The sequence below is a fragment of the Manis javanica genome, chromosome 5 (genome assembly GCF_040802235.1).
Source record: "Manis javanica isolate MJ-LG chromosome 5, MJ_LKY, whole genome shotgun sequence".
Taxonomy (NCBI): domain Eukaryota; kingdom Metazoa; phylum Chordata; class Mammalia; order Pholidota; family Manidae; genus Manis; species Manis javanica.
The window spans coordinates 50,030,390-50,055,131 of NC_133160.1; the positions used below are offsets into that span (position 1 = coordinate 50,030,390).

Sequence of the window (24,742 nt, forward strand, 5' to 3'; positions counted from 1 at the left end):
GAACTGCTAATAAGACCAAAAAAGGGAAAATGAATTGGTAGGCAGGCCAGGAAGCCTCAGGAGGCATGATGTTGCTAATGAACTGGAATATTCCAGATGCTGCAGGGATAGCCATCCTCAGGCCTTCCTCATCAGGAGGTCTTCTCTGAATCTGTCCGGGGTGGGACCCTTCTGTTCTCACTGGCCTGTGCCTCCCTCCCTGTCTCCCTGTCTCTGTTTTCTCATCCCTCTTCCTCTCCCTCCTTTCCTTTTCTCCCTTCCATCCTCATTTCCTCTCTTCCTCTTTCCCTTTTTTTTCTCACTTTCTCCCTCCTTCCCTCTATTTCAGGTACTAAGTGCTGAAAAGATGTAATGCTCACAACAACTTATGAGGTATATTATTAGCCCATGTTAACTGGTATAAAGACATTAAATAATTCTCCCAACATGATTCAGGGAAGGGTTGGGATGATTCAAGGGGCTCTGATCTTGTTGCTTTTCCACCCACATGCTTTCCCTGATTTCCTATTGCCTATAAATTTCAGTAAGCCCCAGTTTTATAATGTGATACATAGTCCTCTGCAGCAAAGGGCCCTAACCTCTCTCCCCATATTTAACTTTTGCCACTTTCATGAAGTCCCGATGTTAAAGCATCATCAGAACACACACTTGCCTGAACACAAATGGGCTTTACAACTCCATGACACATTGTGTAGCATCTGCTTGCTTTGTTATGTCCTTCCTTGCCTAACATTCCTACTCACCCTTCAGAACCCAGACCACCTCTTCTCTGAAGTTCTTCTGATGCTCACAGGCTGAGTTTGTTACCCCTCACTGCACCCACAGGAAAATGCTCACATTGCCATTACAGCACTTACTACATTGTACCGGATTATTATTATCCATTTGTCCCACCCACTAGACTCTGAAGTCCCAGAGAGACGGAATGGGACCTTACTCCCTGGCAAACCCGGCGCTTACAGCCTAATTTGTGTTCACTGTAATGAGGGGTATACATAATGCAAGAAAAGCATAATTCATGTGTAACCTACATGCCTCAATATCACTGATAATGACCCTAAATATAAAAGTTTAGAACTATGTGTATATACAGTTAAACAAATGCTTGATAGGAAAATCTGACTATGAAGTTTTAAATTGGTTTACAAAGTTTTGTGTTTCATTTCCCTTAAATCAGAGTTCTAGTGATTCAAACATGCTTCAATTTAGGACAGTGTGACATACATGTACTTTCCAAAGTATTTCTGCTATGCAAAATGAAGTACATTCTCTCTCTTTGTCCTTTACACACACACACACAAACACACACACACACACACATTGGATATGGCAGACAAGTCCATGAATATCTTTAGATTTTTCACAGTGTACAACTTTGACTTAATAATCTTTTCTTTGTAGCTTATTCATATTCCTAAGGAAAATGTGTTCTGCTGATGAAGCCAATATAGATTTAGGAGTTTAAGGCCATGTTGCAGAAGTTGTATTATTGTATCTCCTGTCCAACAATAATTGCTATATATATGTATGTGTGTTTATATATATATATAAAATGCAGTCCTGTATATGTGGACCCTTACAAATACCTGACTTCTTTCACTTTATTTGTAAATTCAGTATCTTTTTGGATTCATATCCCTTTGGATAATGTTATTTGAATGTCAGATATTTTCTTAAAATGATGTATACAAACATATATGTATGTGTGTTCGGGTTTTGTGTGTGAATATTTTTTCACTATATATATACTTCATTCTAATATTTGTAATTTATCATATATATGATAGTAATATATCATATATATATGGTCTGTCTGGGTGTGAGTGTGTATATATATAGAGAGAGACTAAACAATTACTATATGGTCCATTACAGCCCACTGTTAATCTGTAATTTCCTCATCCTTTGAGGCCAACAAATGAATTCCAGATATTGAGACTGAATGGTACATCTGAACATTCTGGACCAAAAACCTTAATGCAGCTCCCACACTGCAAATGCTCTTAGCCAGTGAGCATACTGTCAAATCCTGAGTTGAGTGTGTTCTGCAAATTGTGTTGTTTATTCTATCGGGATCTCTCCTGTCACTTACTTTGTGCTCTGGTGAACAATTTTGAGTCATAATAACTGGCAAATTGTGTGAGAGGTAGTGCTGGATCTGTCATAAAGAAACAAAGAAAGGGAGATTCTCAAGATGGCAGCATGAGTACTGTGGCAGAAATCTCTTCCCAAAACCATATATATTTTGTAAATACAGAAAATTCAACTATTCCTAAAAGAGAGACCAGAAGGCCAAATATTAGAATGAAGTATATATATAGTGAAAAAATATTCACACACAAAACCCGAACACACATACATATATGTTTGTATACATCATTTTAAGAAAATATCTGACATTCAAATAACATTATCCAAAGGGATATGAATCCAAAAAGATACTGAATTTACAAATAAAGTGAAAGAAGTCAGGTATTTGTAAGGGTCCACATATACAGTACAACAGCCAGGCTACATCTACATCTGTGAGAACTCAGCATCTCACGAAAGGGATAAGATACAAGCCGTGGCCCAGCAGGACCCAAGCACTCCCCCAACCCCAGCTCACTGGTGGGAGGAAAAGAATCAGAGTGGGGAAGGAGTGGAAGCACAAGACTGCTAAATAAACAGCCCTAGTAATCTACACCAGAAGCACAGACACACATTGCATGGAGTATGGGGTATTAGAGAAACAGGAAAGTATAATGTGAGACTAAGACTGCTAACAGGTCCCCTAGCCGGCTGCCTTGGGACAAAAAGAAAAGCGGGTGCTTTAAAAGTCTTAAAGGGACAAGGGTTTAACAGGCAGACAAAATTGTCCTGGCATACTCAGCCCAGCAGGCTGGGAACTTTAAGGAACTTCAGGTACCATAACTCCCTGGGTGGCAATGCAGCTCCAAAGCCCCTAATGGCAATAAGCAGCCTGCTGATTATACCCACCTGCCGGCACTGCAAGCAAACTGGCTGAACCACCATTGCTGTGGACCAGTTGGGAGCACACCCGCCCACAGCAACCACACAGAGCCTTCTCCCAGCACATAACTAACTGGGCCAGACCCAGAGGCTGTCCCTGTGCACAGCTGCCTGGCACAGACAGCAGAGACCAATGCAGAATCTAGAAGGGACAAAGGGGCTTTCTTCTTGTGGTGAGCATGCTCTGCTTGCTTGCAATCCCCACCAGTGCTCTAGGCCATTCTGAGGGCTGGCGAGTCCACGCAGCTCGAGGATTAACCCAGAAGCTGCTCCCTGTGTGCAGTCGACTGGCTCAGGCAGCAGAGATGGGCAATGTGACCAGCAAGTAGGAAGGGACTTTGTTCTACCAGCGGACACATGTGCCACTCATCGGTGATCACTTCTATCACCATGAAAAGGCAGAAGAACCTTGTTCAGTCCAAAATCCCTCAAACACCAGAAAGAGGGCCTGGTGAGACTGAAATCACCAATCTCCTGAAAAAAGAACTAAAAATAAAAGTCATAAGCATGCCGATGAATCTACAGAGAAATATGCAAGAGCTAAGGGATGAATTCTGGAAGGAGATAACAGAAATGAAACAAACAATGGAAGGATTTAAGAGCAGACTGGATGAGGTGGAAGAGACCATCAATGGAATAAAAATCAGAGAATAGAAATACAGAGAAGCTGTGGCAGAGAGAGATAAAAGGAGCTCTAGGAATTAAAGAATATTAAGAGAAATGTGTGACCAATCAAAATGGAACAATATTTGCATTATAGGGGTGCCAGGAGAAGAAGAGGGAGAAAAAGGGATACAAAGTGTCTTTGAAGAAATAATTGCTGAAAACTTCCCCAATCTGGGGAAGGAAATAGTTTCTCAGACCATGAAAGCTTATTTCTCAACACAAGGGACCCAAGGAGGACAACACCAACACATATAATAATTAAAATGGTAAAGATCAAAGACAAGAAGAGAGTATTAAAAGCAGCCAGAGAAAAAAAATCACCTACAAAAGAAAACCCAGGAGGCTATCATCAGACATCTCAGCAGAAACCTTACAGGCCAGAAGAGAATGGCATGATATATGTAATGCAAAATAACAGAAGGACTGAAACCAAGAATACTGTATCCAGCAAGATTATTATTTACATTTGAAGGAGGGGTTAAACAATTCCCAGATAAACAAAAGTTGAGGGAATTTACCTCCGACAAATCACCTCTACAGTGTATTTTAAAGGGAGTGCTCTAAAGGGAATGGTTCCTACAGCTAAACAGATGTCACCAGAGAAAATAAAACCATAGCAAAGAAAGTTGAGCAACCAAATACTAACTAATGCAAAGCAAAATCATCTGTCCACAAAATCAGTCAAGGGAAACACAAGAGTATAGAATAAAACACCTTACATACAAAGAGAGGAGGAGGAAGAAAAAGAAGGGAGAGAAAGAATCATCAGACTGTGTTTATAATAGCATAATAAGTGAGTTAAGTTAGACAGTTAGATAGTAAAGAAGCTACCCCTGAGCCTTTGATTATAACGAATCCAAAGCCTGCAATGGCAATAAGTACATATCTATGATAATCACCCTAAAGGTAAATGGACTGAATGCCCCAATCAAAAGACACAGAGTAATAGAATGGATAAAAAAGCAAAACTGATCTATATGCTACCTATAAGAGACTCACCTCAAACCCAAAGACATACACAGACTAAAAGTGAAGGGATGGAAACAGATATTTCATGCAAACAATAGGGAGAAAAAAAAGCAGGTGTTGCAGTACTTGTATCAGACAAAATAAACTTCAAAACAAAGAAAGTAACAAGAGCCAAAGAAGGATATTACACAATGATAAAGGGGTCAGTCCAACAGAGGATATAACCATTATAAATATCTATGCACCCAACACAGGATCACCTACATATGTGAAACAAATACTAACAGAATTAAAGGAGGAAATAGAATGCAATGCATTCATTTTAGGAGACTTCAACACACCACTCACTCCAAAGGACAGATCAACCAGACAAAAAATAAGTAAAGACACAGAGGCACTGAACCAACACACTAGAACAGATGGACCTAAAAGACTTCTAGAGAACTCTACACCCAAAAGGAGCAGGATACACATTCTTCTCAAGTACATATGGAACATTTTCCAGAATACACCACATACTAGGCCACAAAAAGAGCCTCAGTAAATTCAAACAGATTGAAATTCTACCAACCAACTTCTCAGATCACAAAGGTATAAAACTAGAAATAAATTGTACAAAGAAAACAAAAAGGCTCACAAACACATGGAGGCTTAACAACATGCTCCTAAATAATCAATGAATCAATGACCAAATTAAAACAGAGATCAAGAAATATATGGAGACATGAAAACAACAGCACAATGTGCCAACTACTGTGGGACGCAGCAAAGGCAGTTTTATGAGGAAAGTATATAGCAATTAAGGCCTTTTTAAAGAAGGAAGAGCAATCACAAATGAATAGTCTAAATTCAAAATTACTGAAACTGGAAGAAGAAGAACAAATGAGGCCCAAAGTCAGCAGAAGGAGGGGAATAATAAATAACAGAGAAGAAATAAATAAAATTGAGAAGAACAAAACAACAGAAAAAAATCAGTGAAACCAAAAGCTGGTTCTTTGAGAAAATAAACCAAATAGATAAATGCCTAGCCTGACTTATTAAGAGAAAAAGAGAATCTGCACACATCAACAGAATCAAAATGATAAAGGAAAACTCATGAGGAACACCACAGAAATACAAATAATTATTAGAGAATACTATGAAAATCTGTATGCTAAGAAACTGGATAACCTAGAAGAAATGGACAATATCCTAGAAAAACACAACCTTCCAAGACTGACCAAGGAAAAGAGATAAAATCTAAACAGATCAATTACGAGCAATGAAATTGAATTAGTAATATCAAAATTACTCAAGAACAAAACCCCTGGGTCAGATGGATTCATAACTGAATTTTATTAGACATTTAGAGAAGACATAATACCCATTCTCCTTAAAGTTTTCCAAAAAGTAGAAGAGGAGGGAATACTTCCAAACTCATTCTGTGAAGCCAGCATCACTCTAATACCAAAACCAGGCAAAGACCCCCACAAAAAAAGAAAATTACAGACCAATATCCCTGATGCACATAGATGCAAAAATACTCAACAAAATATTAGCAAACCGAATTCAAATATACATCAAGAGAATCATACACCATGATCAAATGGGGATTGATCTCAGGGATGCAAGGATGGTTCAACATTCGAAAATCCATCAATGTCATCTACCACATCAATAAAAAGAAGGACAAAACCGCATGATTATCTCCATAGATGCTGAAAAAGCATTTGACAAAATCCAACATCCATTGAAGATAAAAACTCTCAACAAAATGGGTATAAAGGGCAAGTACCTCAACATAATAAAGGCCATATATGACAAACCCAAAGCCAACATAATACTCAACAGTGAGAAGCTGAAACATTTTCCCCTAAGATCGGGAACAAGACAAGGATGCCCACTCTTCCCACTTTTATTCAACATAGTACTGGATGTTCTAGCCACGGCAATCAGACAAAACCAAGAAATAAAAGGAATCCAGATTGGTAAGGAAGAAGTCAAACTGTTACTGTTTACAGAGGACATGGTAATGGTATTATACACAAAAACCCTAAAGAATCCACTCCAAAACTATTAAAACTGATATCTGAATTCAGCAAAGTTGCAGGATACAAAATTAATACACAGAAATCTATTACATTCATATACACAATTGATGAACTAACAGAAAGAGAAATCAGGAAAACAATTCCATTCACAATAGCATCAAAAAGAATAAAATATTTAGGAATAAACCTAACCAAGGAAGTGAAAGACCTATACCCTGAAAATTACAAACAGTCTTAAGAGAAATTAAAGAGGACACTAACAAATGGAAATTCATCCCATGCTCTTGGGTAGGAAGAATTAATATCATCAAAATGGCCATCCTGCCCAAAACAATCTACAGATTCAATGCAATCCCTATCAAAATACCGACAGCGTTCTTCAACAAATTGGAACATATAGTTCTAAAATTCATATGGAACCACAAAAGACCCCGAATAGCCAAAGCAATCCTGAGAAGGAAGAATAAAGTGGGGGAGGGGCGGGGATCTTGCTTCCCAACTTCAAACTCTTCTACAAAGCCACAGTAATCAAGACAATTTGGTACTGGCACAAGAATAGACCCACAGACCAGTGGAACAGAATAGAGAGTCCAGAGATTAACCCAAGCATATATGATCAAGTAATATACTGTAAAAGACCTATGGATATAAAATGAGAAAATATCCTCTTCAACAGCTGGTGTTGGCAAAACTGGACAGCTGCATGTAAGAGAATGAAATTGGATTATTGTCTAACACCATACACAAAAGTAAACCCAAAATAGATCACAGACCTGAATGTAAGTCATGCAACCATAGAACTCTTTGAAAAAAACAGAGTGGGATTCATCTCAAGGATGCAAGGATGGTACAACATTCGAAAATCCATCTTGGACATAAACTTGAGCAACTTATTCTTAAACGTATCTCCCAGGCAAGGGAAACAAAAGCAAAAATTAACAAATGGGACTATATCCCACTAAAAAGCTTGTGTACAGCAAACGACACCATCAGTAAAACATAAAGGCTCCCTACAGTATGGGAGAATATATTCATAAATGACATATCCTATAAAGGGTTGACATCCAAAATATATAAAGAGCTCATGCACCTCAAAAAACAAAAAGCAAATAATCCAATTAAAAAATGGGCAAAGGATCTGTACAGACTCTTTTCTAAAGAAGAAGTTCACATGGCCATCAGGCACATGAAAAGATGCTGTGTATCGCTAATCATCAGAGAAATGCAAATTAAAACCACAATGAGATATCACCTCACACCAGTTAGGATGGCCACCATCCAAAAGACAACAACATATGTTGGTGAGGATGTGGAGAAAGGGGAACTCCCCCTACACTGCTGGTGGGAATGTGAATAGTTCAACCATTGTGGAAATCATTATGGAGGTTCCTCAATAAACTCAAAATAGAAATACCATTTGACCCAGGAATTCCACTCCTAGGAGTTTACCCTAAGAATGCAGCAGCCCAGTTTCAAAAAGACATATGCACTCCTTTGTTTATCGCAGCACTATTTACAATAGCCAAGAAATGGAAGCAACCTAAGTGTCCTTCAGTGGATGAATGGATATAGAAGATGTGGTATGTATATACAGTGGATTATTCAGCCATAAGAAGAAAACAAATCCTACCAGTTGCAACAACATGCATGGAGCTTGAGGGTAGTATCCCCTGTGAAATAAGCCAGGCGGAGTAAGACAAGTATCAAATGATTTCACTTATCTGTGGTGTTTTAAGAACAAAGAAAAAACTAAGGAACAAAACAGCAGCAGACTCACAGAACCCAAGAATGGACTAAGAGTTACCAAAGGGAATGGGACTGTGGAGGATGGGTGGGAAGGGAGGGATAAGGGGGACAAAGGGACATTATGATTGGTACACACACTCTAGTGGGGGTGGGCACAGGGAAGAACACAGAGAAGACAAGTAGTGACTCTATAGCATCTTAGTATGCTATGGACAGTGACTGTAATAGGGTGTGTGGTTGGGACTTGATAATGGGGGGAGTCTGGTAACCATAATGTTGCTCATGTAATTGTACATTAAAGATACCAAAATAAAAAAATAGAAACAAAAGAAAGAAAGTTCAGATGCAGTGTTTTACTACTGTTTGAGGCTTTTTGTCAAGGAAATGGAAGCCATGTTAAAGACTAGGAGGTATTAGGAGCTGGTTCAAGGCTGTTCACATTGTAAGCATCACTTCAACCTGGGAGAACAGAGCTGGCCTGGTCAGCGTGTCAGGACTTAAAGTATTTTAACGGAAGTATGTCTGGCAGAACTGTACCTCCAAAGGGATTTTGCTTAAAATGACCCCCTAAAATGTCGATCCATTATGAATTCTTGGATTCCTCTCTCCCTCTGCTCTGTAGTCCAACAGAGTGTGCCTCTATATTGCTCTGTATTAATTTAACTTGTTATGTCATCATTACTTCAAATTAAGATTTGCTGGATTTAGGTGTTATGTTTTCTTGTTGCTGTTACTAGTTTTAAGTGAGAAAGGTAATCATGAATTCTTTTCACTTGAAACATTTCTTCTTAAGAAAAGAGCCTTTGACTCAGTAGTTGTACATTAGAATCAGTATCTGGAGGCAGAAAAGAGAATCAGTAGTTTGAAAAAGTCCACAGTAATTCTGATATACAGCCAGGACTGAGGATCACTGCTTGGAGAAAATACATATCTATTTATTATCTAAGGAGTTGATATTTCACTTGGAATTCTTTTCAAAATATACAAAAAGCTTCTCCAGATGACTATTTTCCACTCTTTTCCTTTTCCCCAATTGAGAATTAGTTTTCAAATGAATCTAGATAATGGTGTCTGACAATTTGGCCCAGAATTCTCAAGTGCGAAGGATATCCTAAAAGGACTGTGTGTTTTGGTGTCCATTCGAAGAACAAATATTTATGGAGCATTCACAGCATGACTTCCTCTTTACCAAATCTATCCTTCCCCTCGAATGTTGAATCAGGTTTGCTTTTTGAGGAGATTAAAGGTATTTCACCTAAATCCCAGAAATCTCTGAATTTGCCAAGGGGTAAGGGGTGAGGCTCACACACAGCTCAGTCTACTTAGGAAAATCATGAAGTTCAGGAACTATGCAAGGACAACTTTTTTGCACAGCAGTGGGTGTAGCATATAGCTACCATCAGTAATGATTAACCACAAAGTCTGAATTGATGCCAGATGAAGGTAAATCAAACCCAGCACCTGTGTGAAGCTTTTGCACTGGTTTCAACTCGGAAGTCATAGAGAAAATGTGTGTTTTGCTCCATAGGTTCGAACCAGTGTCCTACCTGAACATAAGGATCCCCTGCCGGAGGTTGGGGTAAGTGTTTTTGTTTCTAAAATGAGCTCATATTGCTTCTAAGTTAATCTTTTTGCTTATCTCTGGCCTCTTGTCTGGTAGCTGACAATTGAAATTGAGTTAAATTAACAGGATGTGACTATGTGAGGGGGCACTGTCCCACATTGGCTGAATTGCATGGAATTCATTCCTGGTCTCCTGAAAATCATCCTTAGATGAATTCATGTTTAGTTCAACTGACTGTTGATGCATCTAGAAATTGCCCTGCAGTTAGCTGGGAGCCAACATTCCTGGACCAGTAAGAGGCAAGGGAAATTGCAGAGGTGAGCTCTATAGCTTCTGGAAGGAGGAAAAGCTGTCTCACTGTGCTGTTTTCTGCTTCCTGCTACTTAAACAGTGTGACAACAGGTACAAAACAGAAGCTGTCACCAACGTGCCATCCAGTGTTGGGAATTCCTGCTTAGTTTTCCTGCTGCCTCTGACCCATTTCAGCTCCAGCTTTTAGAAGTTGGAAAAGCAAGAGGTAATAGGTGCCTTTTGCTTAGACAAAGCCAGAATAAGTGGTGGCAGCTCCTGAAAAGATAGCATCCCTGGGAAAGGTGCAGTTGGAGGGGAGGAAAAAGCCCAGCAATAAGTTGGGTCTAAGATGCCCTCTGGGGCTGAGGCAACAGAACGACCTATTTGAAATTCCCAGAAATCCTACAGGCAGTTGACGCACTTCTTCTCATTTGCGTGGAGCCCTGAACTGTATGTACCATTCATATCCTTGCTGACAAAAGCTGCCATCTGAATCTGCCAGAAAGCCCTCTGAAAACATGGACCGACATATAAACTGAATTGACTGAGAAGAATGTCAGCCGTCTCTGCATCCAATAGTGAAGGAGAAGGAAAAGGGCAATTTATGGTCTCACATCTAACACATGCTTCCACTTGCTTCCTGGGGACAAGCTGAATAACTCTTTGATTCAAGGGAATCTTCATACTTTGTTTTCTGCCTGACCCTTTGACATCTCCTATTGCTCTTCCTCCTGCCACCAATCTCTGGGCCCAGACCATATGGGCTTCATTCAGCTTCTCCAAGGGGACCAGCCAGCCCTTCCTGGCATTGGTTCTCATGGCTGCAGGCTGCATGCCCCTCTCCCTGACCAGCCACTGCTCCCCACCACTCCCTCTCCCTGCTCAGGGCTACACCACCCCTGGTGTCCTTCAAACTAAAACCTGCATTGCAAGCTGTTATCACACCCTTTACACTTCCTTCATAAAACATACGACCCATAGAAATTTGTAACTATTAATAAGTTAATGTTTTATAAGAAATTCCATTTATTTTTTGAAGTTCAAGAAAGATGAGATGGTTTAATTCTTTTCTCCTCTAATTGCCTACCCCAATGATTGCTGTGTGTTAAATCCCCATTGTATGAGGCTTTAATGACAACTGGGATAAATTTCCTCTTGTTTTTTTCTCTCATTCAAGTTCTTGGAATACATCTTACTCATTTTAAAACTTGAGTCTCTTCTCTGATTTTCAGTTATATTCTTCCATTCTCTCCTCCCCCAATTTCCCACTACAGGATAGACATCTTTGTGCTCTTGCAATGTGTGATGTTGGGGATCAGAAACTGATTCTCACACATGTCCTCCCCTCTCCGCCTCTCACTGCCGAGTGCTGTGGCAAGGAGAAGCGAAAGGGGAGGGGGGCTGCTGTGCTTGCCCGCAAAGAGGGGCCATTCCCTTTCTGCTGGTTTTGATGCTTCTCAGGCTAATGCTGCCAACAAAGCCCTTTGTATGGTAGATACTGAAATGCTGGCTCTCCTGTGAGCACAAATATAGGTACTCCTGGAGGTCCTACAGTCTCTTTCCCATGGTAGGTGTTTGGATCTGGTTCCAACTCAACCTTCTCCACTCTGAGGCTCACCCCACTCTCTTGCTGCTGAGACCCACTTTCCAGCATGTCCCACTACTCTGCCACTTTCTGTGCTGTCCATTGGACCCATGTGAAACTAACATGTATTTGCTGTGCCACATGGAAGAAATGCAGGCTGTCCTATTGATGTTTCTTCCCTTGGCTTAGCCATCTCTCTGCTGATCCTTTCTGTAAGCCCATATGCATTAGTTTTTAGATAGTCAATGATTTTTAAAGAGGTGATCATTGGTCCCCATTATAGTGGAGGTAAAGATGTTGGACACCTCCAAGCTTGAAAAGTGATTTTTTTGGGACCAGACTCTCTAGACTTCAGCTTTAGGTATAGGGTTGTCTTCCTGAAGGTGATTAACAGAGAGATTAGCCTCATTTCCTAAATTGTACACCTTCCAAAATTCTGACTCCCCACCTCTTCTAGCACTATCTTTATGTTAAGTGGGTGTGTCATGACTACTAATAGACCGGTTTCTCTAATTGGCTCCCCTATAAGCATTGCGATAAGGTTTCTGTCTCCAATCACTGGAGGTTCTTGAAACTTAGAAGGTGCTGTGTTTGATATATTGTGTGCTCACTTTTGACAAAGACTCAGCTATAATTCCTGGAGTAAAACAAAGTTCTCAGTCATCATTCTGTGACATGCCTATTGTGTTAGTTAGAAATGCATACAGAGGCAAGTAGCCTGACAAAGAGTGGCTTAAAATTAACAGATGTGTTTGTGTAATGTTAGATAAAATCTTGGGGAAATTGGCCAAGGCTGCAGCTACTCAAAGGTGACTTCAGGCCATGAGACTTTATCCATCTTCATGCTCCTCTGTGCTTAGAGTGCTGTCCAGTCTAGCCATTGTGCCACCAGCATACTAGTCCCAATGGGAGAATACTAAAGGACAAAAAGCTTAGAGCAGCTGATCCTGTTCCTTCAAGTCTGGAAAACAATAACTTTCTGGGAAATTTTGACTGATAACTGATACGTACCTATCACTGAGAAGAGCTGAGTCCCTAGACAGAAGGGAATCTGGGTGCATTTTCTGTTTAAACAAAATCAAGATGCTATTAGTAATAAAAATAGGCAGAATGGGTGTTAGGTTTAAGTAATGTCTCCCCACACTTACTGGATGTTAAACTCTATGACAGCAGAGAGCCTATTTATTTTGATCCCTGTAATTGTCCTAGCTTTGTGCCTGAAAATTAGTAAATTCTGACATATATATTGAATAAATTAGTAAGCATACCATGATTTTTGAAAGGAAAGGAGCAACACACAGCAGCAATTCACCGGAGAAATCCGCTTTATTAAGGAAAGGTGCTGGGTTATATAGGAAGGGGCATGGGGTCATTGTGGTGTTACTTTTACGGGGCTGGTGGCTGTTGGCTAGGTGCTGGGATTGGGAGGGGGGCGAGAGGTGATTGGGCTTCAGGTGGCGCCGTCGGGAACCGAGGACCCAAAAGAGAAGCCAGAAGTTCACCATCTTACTGGTGGGGGCCCTTCATTCCCCCCTTTCTCCTCTATGGGGTTGTAGATGTTGCTTTCTCTCTGACTGCTTCCTGCTGAATGGGGGCGGAGAAGGGAGTGAGGGCTTGAGGATTGGGAGGAAAGGGTTGATAGGACTCCCCGCAGTAAGGACGAGTAGATGTGGACTTCTTCACGTTTGGAAATCAATGAAGGTTCCCTGTAACCATAGGTCGAGGACCTGTTGATTCCAATGGTGCCAAGAGGATATGGGTGTCAGGACCCAGGCGTCTGCGGCCATTGTTTCCAGGAACAGTTTCCAGTGGAGAGAGGGGTCCATCTCAGCGTGTGGTGAGGAGGTTACGTGAGGGTGAGGGATCTTCTGTGGCCAGAAGCTGAGTTCCTGAGTAAAAGCTGGTTGAAAGCTTGATTAGAGATTTTTCCGACTTGGGATTTGATGAACTTTATTATACAGGGTAAGAAGAGACAGGCGAGAAGAATGATTATTATGGGGCCTGCAATGGGTGAGAGCCAGGTAAGGAGGGGGTTTGTTAGTATTGAAGAGAATGGGTTGGAATTGGAAGCAGAGTGGAGGCTGGAGGCAAGGTCGGTGAGTTTGGTGATGTCAGTTTCAACAATGCCAGATTCATTGATGTAATAGCAGCAGTCTTTCCGGAGGAAGACGCAGGTGCCACCCTTCTTGGCTGTAAGCAGATCTAAGGCCCGCCAGTTTTGAAGGGTGACCTTACCTAGCGAAGTGACCTGCCATTGGAGAGAGGCTAGGGAATTGGCAGTGGATGTAAGGGCTCCCTCAAGTTTGGCATTGAGATCTGTAACTGCCCATAGAGAGTGACTCAAGGCTCCTCCCGAAAACCCTGCCCCAGTGGCTGAGGTGGTCAAAGGTACCGACCATGATGGGAAGGAAAGCAGCCCTTTTTGTACTTGAGGGCAAGGGAGGTTGGAGCTCAAGAAATTCTGCCATGCTGTAAAGTGTAAGCTGTGGGATTAGGGTGACGAGAATGCAGGGTGTATCGGAGTTGAGAGGCAGTGAGTTGAAAAGACTGCCATTGCACCAAAAGAAGTGTCCCGGTTGCGTAAAAGTCTTAGAGCCGGAGGTAGGGGTGTAGGTAGAGAGGCAGTGAAGTGCGCTGGAGGGGGGTGGAGTTGGGCCTACACAGTGGTGGATGGTGAGATTATCTGCGTATTCTGGTTCCCATAGGGGTATGTCTGCCAGGGGGCGGAGGGGTTGTCCTTCTGCATGGAAGGAGTAGTTGGAAATATTATGGGGCACGGCGGCCAGCAGTGGGCGCTGTATTGATGCGCGCAAGAAACAATTGGCAGTGTTGAGGGTGTGGTTGAGAAAGATGGTGGTGTCTTGAATGAGCTGTAACCAATAGTAGGAGAAATAAGAAGATGAAGAGGCGCCGTCAAGAGTTTGGATAATGACTTTTTCGGAATGTCTGATATCTGATGCAACTTGAGAGATCTGGGAGTGAGAGGGAACATACTCTCAAGATATATGAAGGGTACCGTGGGGGTCGAGGACCCCCCGTAGTACACTGAGGCTGTGACTCCGGCAGCCCATCGAGAGTCCCAGGGATCTGGGATTGATAAGGAGAATGAGCCGTTGGGATATTTCATGAAACGGTTGGAGAAGTAAGACTGTGGGTACTGGAAGTTACCCATGTAGTGAATGGCGCAAGACCAGTAGGGACATCCCCCGTAGGTGTCTTGCCATCGCCTGCAATAGGCTTGTCTTTGGTCATAGAGGAGGCAGAGATAGGGAGAATAAAGGTAGCTGTTAGTGAACACTTCGATGGAGGGAGGAAAGTGGAGGTATAAAGGCTCAGAGCAGCCTTTCAGAGGGCAGTCTGATGTGGCAATGAGGGCAGTAACTTTTGTTTGATGCTGTGTGTAAGTCTGTCTGACTTTGAATTGCCATACAAAGGAGGCTGGGGTGGCGGGGAAGACAATAGGAATGAGGAAAAAAAGTGAGAGAGCGGTAAAGGAGGAAAAAGTTATGATTCGGATATGGATGGCAAAGGGGGTGAACAGGAGATGAGGAGCTTCAAGGGATCAGAGGGATGAGGCGTGGTAGACTAGACAGCATCTTGGGCTGTATCCGAAGGACTCTGGATTGTGACTGATGGGTCTTGGGTGTCCAGAGAAGGTGGGTCCTGGGTATTTGGTTTCAACCTGGAGATATGAATCCAGGGGGTGACAGAGTTATCAGGCAGTAAGAGCTTGGCGGCCGAGGGGATGCAGAGAATAACTGCGTGTGGACCTTCCCATTTCGGGGTGAGAGAGGGCCGATCCTCTGGCGGCTTATGAAACACTAGTTGGCTGGGCTGTAAGACAGGAGGATTTTGGGAGGTGGATGGATCAGGAAGGAGCCAATCCTGATATTTCCACAATTCAGTGCAGAGGAGAGAGAGTAGTGGAAGGGCCATATTAGGAGGAATTGGTCCTTTGTGAGAAGGGAGCCCCAAGGGTAGAATCGGGTACATGATCTCAAAGGGCAACAAGAAGGAAGGTTTCTTGGGGAGGGCCCGAATGCAGAGTAGAGCTAAGGGAAGTAGGGGAACCCAGTCAAGGTGTAGTTCTAGAGATAGTTTGGTCAGGATGTCCTTTAGAGTCCTATTTGCTCTTTCTACTTTTCCCGAAGCTTGTGGTTGATAAGGACAATGTAAATGCCAGGGGAGCGAGAGCGACTTGGAGAGGTTCTGGATAATTTGAGCAGTGAACTCAGGGCCGTTATCTGATTGGAGGGAAGTAGGCATCCCGAACCTAGGAAAGATCTGGGTGAGGAGGATAGAGGCAACCATGGACACTTGTTTGTTAGTGGTGGGGAAAGCTTTGACCCCCTCCTGAAAATGTATCCTGAAAATGTATCTACTAACACAAGTAGGTATCTGGTATGCCATACAGGGGGCATGTTAGTGAAGTCTATTTGCCAATCTGCGGCGGGGACATTACCCCTTGCTTGATGAGCTGGGAAGGGTTGGGCCTTGAGGGGGGTATTAGGGTTAGTGCATTGGCAGATGGTGCACCTGCAGGTGATTTGGTTAAGTAGGGTTTTGTCTTCATGAGAGAGAGAAAAAAAAGATTGTAAAAAATGGATCAAGAATTGAGGGCTGGGATGGAACAGATCATGTAAGAGGCGGAAGAGAGACTCTTTGTCCTGGGAACAGAGGGTGTCTTGTGATAAGGCTAAAACCGCAAGGGCAGACGGATTGTTGTCTGGTGTGTCTTCTGATAGGGCAACTGACTGGGCTACTCTGTCGGCTTTGTTGTTACCTCTTGCAATGGGGGAGTCATCCTTTTGATGTGATTTGCAGTGGACTATGCCTAGTCGGTGTGGGAGTTGTGAAGCCTCTAGAAGTTTAGTAATTAAGGCTGAATTAGTTATGGAATTTCCTTTTGTGGTGAGGAGGCCTCATTCTTTCCATACTGCCATGTGAGACAAGAGAATGTGGAATACGTACTTGGAGTCAGTGTACAGTGTGAGAGACATGTCCTGGGCCAGAGTGCAAGCTCTGGTGACTGCAATGAGTTCAGCCTGTTGATTGGTTGTACCAGGGGGTAGAGCTCGTGCCTCAATGACATCTTTGAGGGAGACTACTGCATATCGTGAGTAGTGGGTGCCCTCATGTTTAAACGAGGACCCATCAGTAAACCAGATGAGGTTGGAGTGTGAGAGGGCTCCTTCGGAGATCGTGGAGTGGCACGGAAGGAAGTTGTGAAGGGCTTCTAGGCAATCATGCTAGGGAGTATGAGGAGAGTAGGGTAGAGGAAGAAGCGTGGCCGGATTCAGGGGCTGGCAGGGGAGGAAAGAAATGTCTGGATTTTGGAGGAAAGAGGACAGTAAGATCAGGAGTGTGGAAGGAGGGAGAGTCTGTAAACTTCTGTAGGTTAAGAGATCTTTAGGTGATGTGGGGACAGAATGGTAAGGGGCGCCCCGAATGTTAGTTCATGAGCTTCTTTCTGCAAGAGCTGTCCAGCGGCTAATGCCCATAGGCAGGGGGCCCATCCCCAAACTGTGGGGTCTAATTGCTTGGAGAGATAAGCTATTGGGGCAAAGGATGGGCCATAATATTGGCCTAGGACTCCTAGAGCTTGACTGGACCTCTCATGAATGTATAATGAGAAGGGCTTCGACAAATCAGGGAGATGGAGAGCTGGAACTTCACAAGGGCTTGATGGAGCCTAATGATTGTTGGGGTGAGGATGATAATGGTTCTTCAGGGGGACCCTTGCTGAGGTCATATAGGGGTCTTGCCAACAGGGAGAAGTGAGGGATCCATACGCTAAAATACCCAGCCAGGCCTAGAAAGGAAAGGATTTCTGTCTTGGTTTTGGGAACAGGCAGGTCAGAGAGGAGTCGTTTTCTGTCTAAGGTAATGGACTTTTTTTGTTGAGACAGAAGGACTCCAAGGTAAGTGACAGAAGGGGAAGAGATTTGAGCTTTGACGGGGGATACCCGGTAACCTCTGGAAGCTAGAAGGTTAAGTAGAGAGGCAGTGTCAAGTTGAGACTGTTCCCATGAGGGACTGCAGAGTAGAAGATTGTCTACATATTATAATAAAGTGGACTCAGAGTGATCATGATGAAACTGTTTGAGGTCCTGACCTAGGACTTGTCCAAAAATATGGGGACTATCTCGGAAGCCTTGTGACAAAACTGTCCAAGTGAGTTGTTCAGAATGTCTCATGCATGGCTCCGTCCAGGTGAAGGTGAAAAAATCTTGGGAGGAGGGGTCCAGAGGGATAGAAAAAAATGCATCCTTGAGATCTAGGACTGAGAAGTGGGATGCCAAGGCAGGGATCTACGATAAAAGGGTGTATGGACTTGGAACTAAGGGATGGATAGGGACATCAGCCATGTTGATGAGGCGAAGGTCTTGGACAAGGCAGGAAGATCCATTGGTTTTTTTAACAGCTAATATGGGGGTATTAAATGGGGAGTGAGTGGGTCTGAGGTAATTTTTGTTTAAGAGATCTTGAATGATGGGTTGGTGGCCTATGAGGGCTGAAGTGGTTAGGTGGTATTGTGCCTGACAGATATACTGAGAGGGGTCACGTAATTTGATAGAGGCAGGAGGACATAGAGCTACGGAGGAGCTTGTAATGTCCCAAACTTTGGGATTTACAGGGTGTATGAGGGCAGAACTGGAGCTTTCATTGGGTAGAGGGGAGTCATCTGCTATGAGGGCCATCAGAAAGGGAAAACTGAGGGCTATGGGAGTGGATATAGTTATGGAAACGTGGAGGAGGGAAAGGATGTCTCGTCCTAGTAAAGGGATGGGACACTGGGGCATAACTAGGAAGGAGTGGGAGAAAGGTATGGGACTGTCTAGGATTGTGCATAAAAGGGGGGGTTTTAATGGGAAAATCTGTTTACCTCCTACCCCGACTATAGGAGTAATGGCTGGCGTGGTAGGGCCCCGGTATTCTCACAAGACTGAGAAGGTGGCTCCTGTGTCTAGGAGGAAGGAGATGGGGCAACCGTCTACTGTTAAAGTAACCCTGGGCTCCTGTTTGGTGATGGAAATGGTCGGGCGAGAAGCCCCCGGGCCCCATCAATCTTCTTCTGCCAGCCCCACTACGGCGGGCTTAGGATGGGGGTTGTTCGTCCAGCCTCCCCTTCGGGTGGTTGGGCAATCAGACCCCCAGTGGCCTTTTTTGTGGCATCTGGGGCATGGGGTGGTAGGAGATCTGGGGGAGGGGCACGCCCTTGACCAATGTCCCTCTTTTCCGCACTTGAAACAAGCTCCTGGGGGTGGGCTTGTCTGTAGAGGGGCGCCCAGGTTGTGGTTTTATCAGCTGGGCCACCATCTGGAAATTGGCCTGATCAGGCTTTTGTTTACCGCGTTCTTTCTCCTCCTCCTGGTTATGGAAGACTTTAAAGGCCACTGTTAGGATCTTAGTCTATGGGGTAGCGGGGCCCTGTTCTAACTTTTTGAGTTTAGCTTTAATGTTGGGGTAGCTTTGAGCTAGGAGGTATGTCATAAGGACATGTCTTCCATCAGGCGTTTCTGGGTCCATGCTGGTATACTGTAATAGGGCTTGAGTGAGTCTGTCTAAGGACTCAGAGGGGGTTTCGTCTCTCCTTTGAATTATGTCTTGGAGCTTTTGAAAATTGTCTACTTTACGAGCTGCCTTTTTCAGACCTGCTATTAAGCAGGAGGCAAAAATATCTCGAGAGCGGATACCCATGGCAGTGTTATAATCTCAGTGTGGGTCTTGTTCGGGGACAGCAGTGGGGCCAGGGGGATAGGTGGGGTCAGTCCTTGGGGTTTAGGTAGTGTGCATTTGGGCAAAGTCCCAAACTCGTCTATGCTGTTTAGGGAGGAGAGTATTGGCCAGGACCATGATAATGTCATGATGTGTGAGGCTGTAAGACTGGAGGGTCCATTGAAACTCCCTGATGTATGTCGTGGGATCAGTGGAAAAGGAACCTAGGCGTTTCTCTAGTTGGGCTAAATCTCCTAAGGAGAAAGGGACATGAACATGCACGATGCCTTTGGATCTTGCTACCTCCCGGAGGGGGGCGATGATTTTGGGAGGCCCTCGGGACTGAGTCTGAGGGGGACTGAAGGGTTCTGGCTCAGTCTGTGGGGGGGAAGCAGGTGATGGGGGCAAGACGTGATAATTTTGGGAGGCCCTTGGGACCGAGTCTTAGGGGGCAAAGACGGAGGAGGCTCCTGGAACTTAGTTAGAGGGGGGCTGAAAGGCTCAGACTCGATCTGTGGGCGGGGGGGAGGTGAGAGGGATGGAGGCGGAGGGGATGAGGTGGTGGAGGAGATGGTGGTGGAGGGAGGAGAGGAGGGGGAAGGGAGAGGATGGGAGGCTTCTGCAGGGGTGGAGGCGTCGGTGGCGGTGGTAGAAAAGGGGGGAGGGCTGTTGTAGGAGAGGAGGGGGAAGGGAGAGGACAGGAAGCTTCTGTGGGGGTGGATGCAGCGGCGGCGGCGGTGGTAGAGGAAGGGGGAGGGGCTGTTGTAGGAGAGGAGGGGGAAGGGAGAGGACGGGAGGCTTCTGCGGGGGTGGAGGCAGCGGAGGGGGTGGAGGGTGGAGGGGTTGTAGGAGGGGGAGGGGCCGAAGGGGGAAGCCTTTATGGCGGAGGCTCGTCAGCTGGGTCCAAGGTAATCGAAGAGGGACTGGGAGTGTGGGGAGGGGAGGGAGATGGCTTGCAGGCTAGGAGAACTTGGGGCAGGAAGCAGGTGTTGCAGAGGCTGGGATTTTGAGCTAGGAGGCGAAAAGCTTCGATATAGGGAATCTCCTTCCATTTTTTCAGGTGCTGGCAGTAGTTAAAAAGATCGCGAGTAATGTTAGGGTCAAGAGTTCCCCCTGTGGGCCATTGGTTGTTATTGTCTAGGGGGTATGTCGGCCAATCTTGGGAGCAATATTTACGGAGAAGTTTTGGTTTTATATCAGGTGTCAGAGAGAGGGTAGCCAGATGCTTAAGCAGGCATTCAAGAGGTAAACTTTCAGGGAGGGATGAGGAGGCTCCCATGGCTAAAGGACAGAGAAGGAGACAAACGGGGGAAAATGAACGGAGATCCTTGGACTGGAAGCAGATCACAAGGGGACAAAAGGCGTCCCCGATGATCCTTGGTGGTCTGCGGAAACTCGTATACGAGTCGGAATTTCTTAGGAAGTGTGGGTCGTCACCCAGACTTCTCTAAGAAGGCAGAGGGCTGGAGTCATGAGGTACCTAGCCCTAGGAATTTTCGGTGGATGGAACGGATTTCGGCGGATGGAACGGAAGGAGGAGGGGGGAAAAAGGGAGCATTCTCATCCGCAAAGGAGGCACCTCATTTATGGCTGTTGGAGGAGGGGTCTGAGGGTCTGCCGCAGCCGTGAAGGCCTGAGGTGGGGAGAGTTCCCTCCTCATCCCCGAGCATCAGGGCCTTGCCAGACGATCACGGTCAATGGCACTGCGATAGCTCGGGGAAGAGTGGCCCACTCTGTGGGAAAACTTACCTAAAGGCCAGAGAGGAGTGGTGAGTGTTATGAGCCAGTGCCGGAAAAAGAGGACGAGGGCAAGCTGCTGCTGGTGTCAGGGGGAAGACGGGGCCCAGTTGGGGTGTCCCATCTCCCAGGTTTCAGCACCAATGAAAGGAAAGGGGTGACACACAGCAGCAATTCACCGCAGAAATCCGCTTTATTAGGGAAAGGTGCTGGGTTATATAGGAAGGGCATGGGGTGATTGTGGTGTTACTTCTATGGGGCTGGTGGCTATTGGCTAGGTGCTGGGATTGGGAGGGGGCCGAGAGGTGATTGGGCTTCAGGTGGCGCCGTTGGGAACCGAGGACCTGGAAGAGAAGCTGGAAGTTTGCCATCTTACTGGTGGGGGCCCTTCAATTTTGTTTTGGCAACCATCTTTTATTTTTTTAGGATCAGAAGAATGACAGCGAGGTCTAAAAACAATTGCAATAATATGGTAAAAATCTAATACATGTTATGGCACATGAGAACTAAATAAAATGGCAATTATATTACAGAATTAAATCTCAAATATAGTAAGAATAAGCCTAAATAAGAACAAGTCAGTATGCTTTGGCTTTCTAACACCCTTCAGAGTACATGATACTCCAGAGAATTATTACATCTTAAGTACCTATAAAGTACCACCGGCTAATATGCATCTCATCAACTAAATCCCAAAATATTCCTTTGGACACTGCAAAAGGGATCTGAGAGTTTTATTTCTTTGCCAAGGACTTGGCTCTGCCATTACAACATGCTCAGGGCTACAGCTGTTAAGTACTCCAGTTTTAAAAAAATGAGCTGAAATTGTTTACTGTAAATCATTCAAATATGTTCTATATATTTCTTTGCATTCTTGAGCAGCATCTATTGGATATACCCAAACCTGTTTTGATGACTGTTAGTCAAGCAGATTCCAGTCTGTGCTGAGACCTTTTAAGGTACATTCATACTAAAGATGTAATTTCATAACACATGACTTCAGTTAAGTGCTTTTGTAGTGTGTTTTTTATTGTTGTTCATCAACTTTTCATAGATTCCTTCTAATTATGTTTTTCTTTCTGATGTCTTTTTTCAGTACAAATTATTCATATATCTTCTTTCCCTTCCTGTGGGGTGGGAAACCATGTAACCGTATCTGTTAGGGTTGACAGTGAAGAAAGAGTACCTGGGCACTGGAAAAGGGCTGATCCTGTAAGTTATGTGTAGGAGATGTTTGTTATGTATGTATCAGCCTCGTGGTATCAACTTTAGCTCATTAATGACCTTTTAAAACATACACCACAAATCCTGTATATAGTTTTATAAGAATAAATCAAACTGTCATTGATATATGTACCTTTAAACCATCACTGTTCAATAGAAATACAATGTGTGCCGCAAATGTGTGCCACATAGGTGAATTTAAATTTTCTAGTAGCCTGTGTTTTTTAAAAAAATGGTAAAAAGAAACAGGGGTAATTAATTTTAACATTCGTTTAAAGCAATGTATGCAAAATATAATTATTTGAAAGTGTAGTTGTCAGTTCGGGGAAAGGAAATCCCTGGGCAAAATACCTCTAAAAACCAAAATCAGTCAAAGGGAGAAATAACATTTAAAACCTGTTTGTTGCTCACAAACTGCAGTTTCAGGCCTTCTTTCTTTGCTCCAGCAGCAACCACACCGGCCCTCCCCCTCACCTCTCAGGTACAGATAAGCCCTCTGTTGCCCAGGTAATCACCCATTGATATGGAGATGAACTTCTCCTTCCCTGAGGAAAGATGCAAATGAACTAAAGCCATACTTCTTTCCACTTCTGAACGCCTTTTGATATGCACATATACTAAAACCAGGTGAGATATTCTGGAAATGTTACAATTTTACCCATAATAGTCAATACAATAAATTATTGATATATTTCACACTTATTTTTTCATACCATGTTTTATAAATTCTATGTGTATCTTATGCTCTGGATAAAGCCTTTGTGGGATAAACCCAGGTGATGATGGTTTAGCCAACTCATGACCATGTGCATGGGGTTGAACATCCTCTGATTCTTTATGTGGTGCTGCTTGACTAGGGGACTGTTGAATACCTGATGTGGGGAGGTGTGCAACCCTGGTGTGCATTCTGGATATCATGACTTGTTCAGGGTCCCTGCAAGGGCTGTAGGATCAACCATTTATTTATATAGTCTCCTTAGAGAGCAGTCAAGGACGAAACAGATGACCCACTTTTTTTCCACTCAGCTTGATAATATTCTCCAGCCAGGGGAATGAGTGAAATAGTGCATCAAGCACTTGAGGATCATCTGCTTTGGGTGCTTGCATCAGAATGAGAATTGTGAGTATTGCATTGTCACAAAAGACCAGACAAGAAAGGTCAGAGTCACATGTTGTGCAGGTTGAGAGTGTGTCAAAAGGACAAAAGGAAAGGGAATTGTCACCTCTCATGGAAATGAGGCCCAGCATGATGGGAATGAAAGACTGCTCCACTGAACAGCAGGAAACCTGGGACCTAACTTGGTTTCTGCATGTTACCTAGTTCTGTGACCAAGTGTGAGCTGGTTAATGCCTTTAACTCCCTACTTTGCCAGCAATGTACTAATTTTCCTGAATTACTTTGATTCTCATAATAACGGTGAGAAAGATAGTTATCATATGCAACTTTTTCATACAGAAACTAAGATCTAGAGTGGCAGAGTAAGTCATCCATTTTTTAGTGTCTCTGATATTGGAGCTCATGGTAATACAACCTTTAAGATGATAATTTTAGAAACAGCACAGAAGGAGAGATGTGTTCCTTCAGTTATATTTGAAGTACAAAAAAATAAAGAATTCTCTTAAATCCCATGATTATGATTACAGTGACTGCAAAGATGAAATGGCTTTATATTAAGTTATTCCTTTATATTAATTAGCATTACGTGCTTTTTCCTTCGATGGGACTTCAGGTTTCAGAAATAGAGAAAACTGTTTCCCTCTAATTCATTCTTTTACCAGGAGTTCAGTGAATATTCACGTAAATAAATAAATGATTTGTTTTCCAACTTTGGGGATATGGACAGTCCTAGTTTTATTTATACTGAGATGAAACACATACAAACCTGCTAACAAGTAAATGCATAGGTAATTCTGCTGTTTGGTGTTTCATTGTGAAACAATTGTACCTTGTCTCTAAATTTGGGAATTTTACTACATTTCATGCAACACATACTTCCAATGTGCAGTGCTTTTTAAAATGAATAAGATCATACTTCTACCTAAATACTTTAATACTTTGTATCCAACAGGTAGTCCCAATGGACAGTTATTTTTAGAATAAATAAGATAATATTTATATGTAAATAATACCTCCACTGGCTTGTCACATTATCATAATGTAATGCCATTACTTAAACTGATTTTTTTTTAAATTTTGGT

The 24,742-nt window shown here is 43.4% G+C and overlaps 1 protein-coding gene across 11 annotated transcripts in view; it reads left to right on the plus strand.

Moving 5' to 3' along the window:
- The window catches only part of INPP4B (inositol polyphosphate-4-phosphatase type II B), a 910,826-nt gene that overhangs the window by 559,434 nt on the left and 326,650 nt on the right, over positions 1-24,742 (plus strand). For all 11 annotated transcript variants that reach the window (XR_012131555.1, XM_073237008.1, XM_036996729.2 and 8 more), the window contains one exon: positions 9,952-10,002. Coding sequence is in view for 10 of the 11 variants with exons in the window: in XM_073237008.1 (XP_073093109.1) it covers positions 9,952-10,002 (51 nt within the window). In the remaining variant the exon portion in view is untranslated. The remainder of the gene's footprint in view (positions 1-9,951; positions 10,003-24,742) is intronic.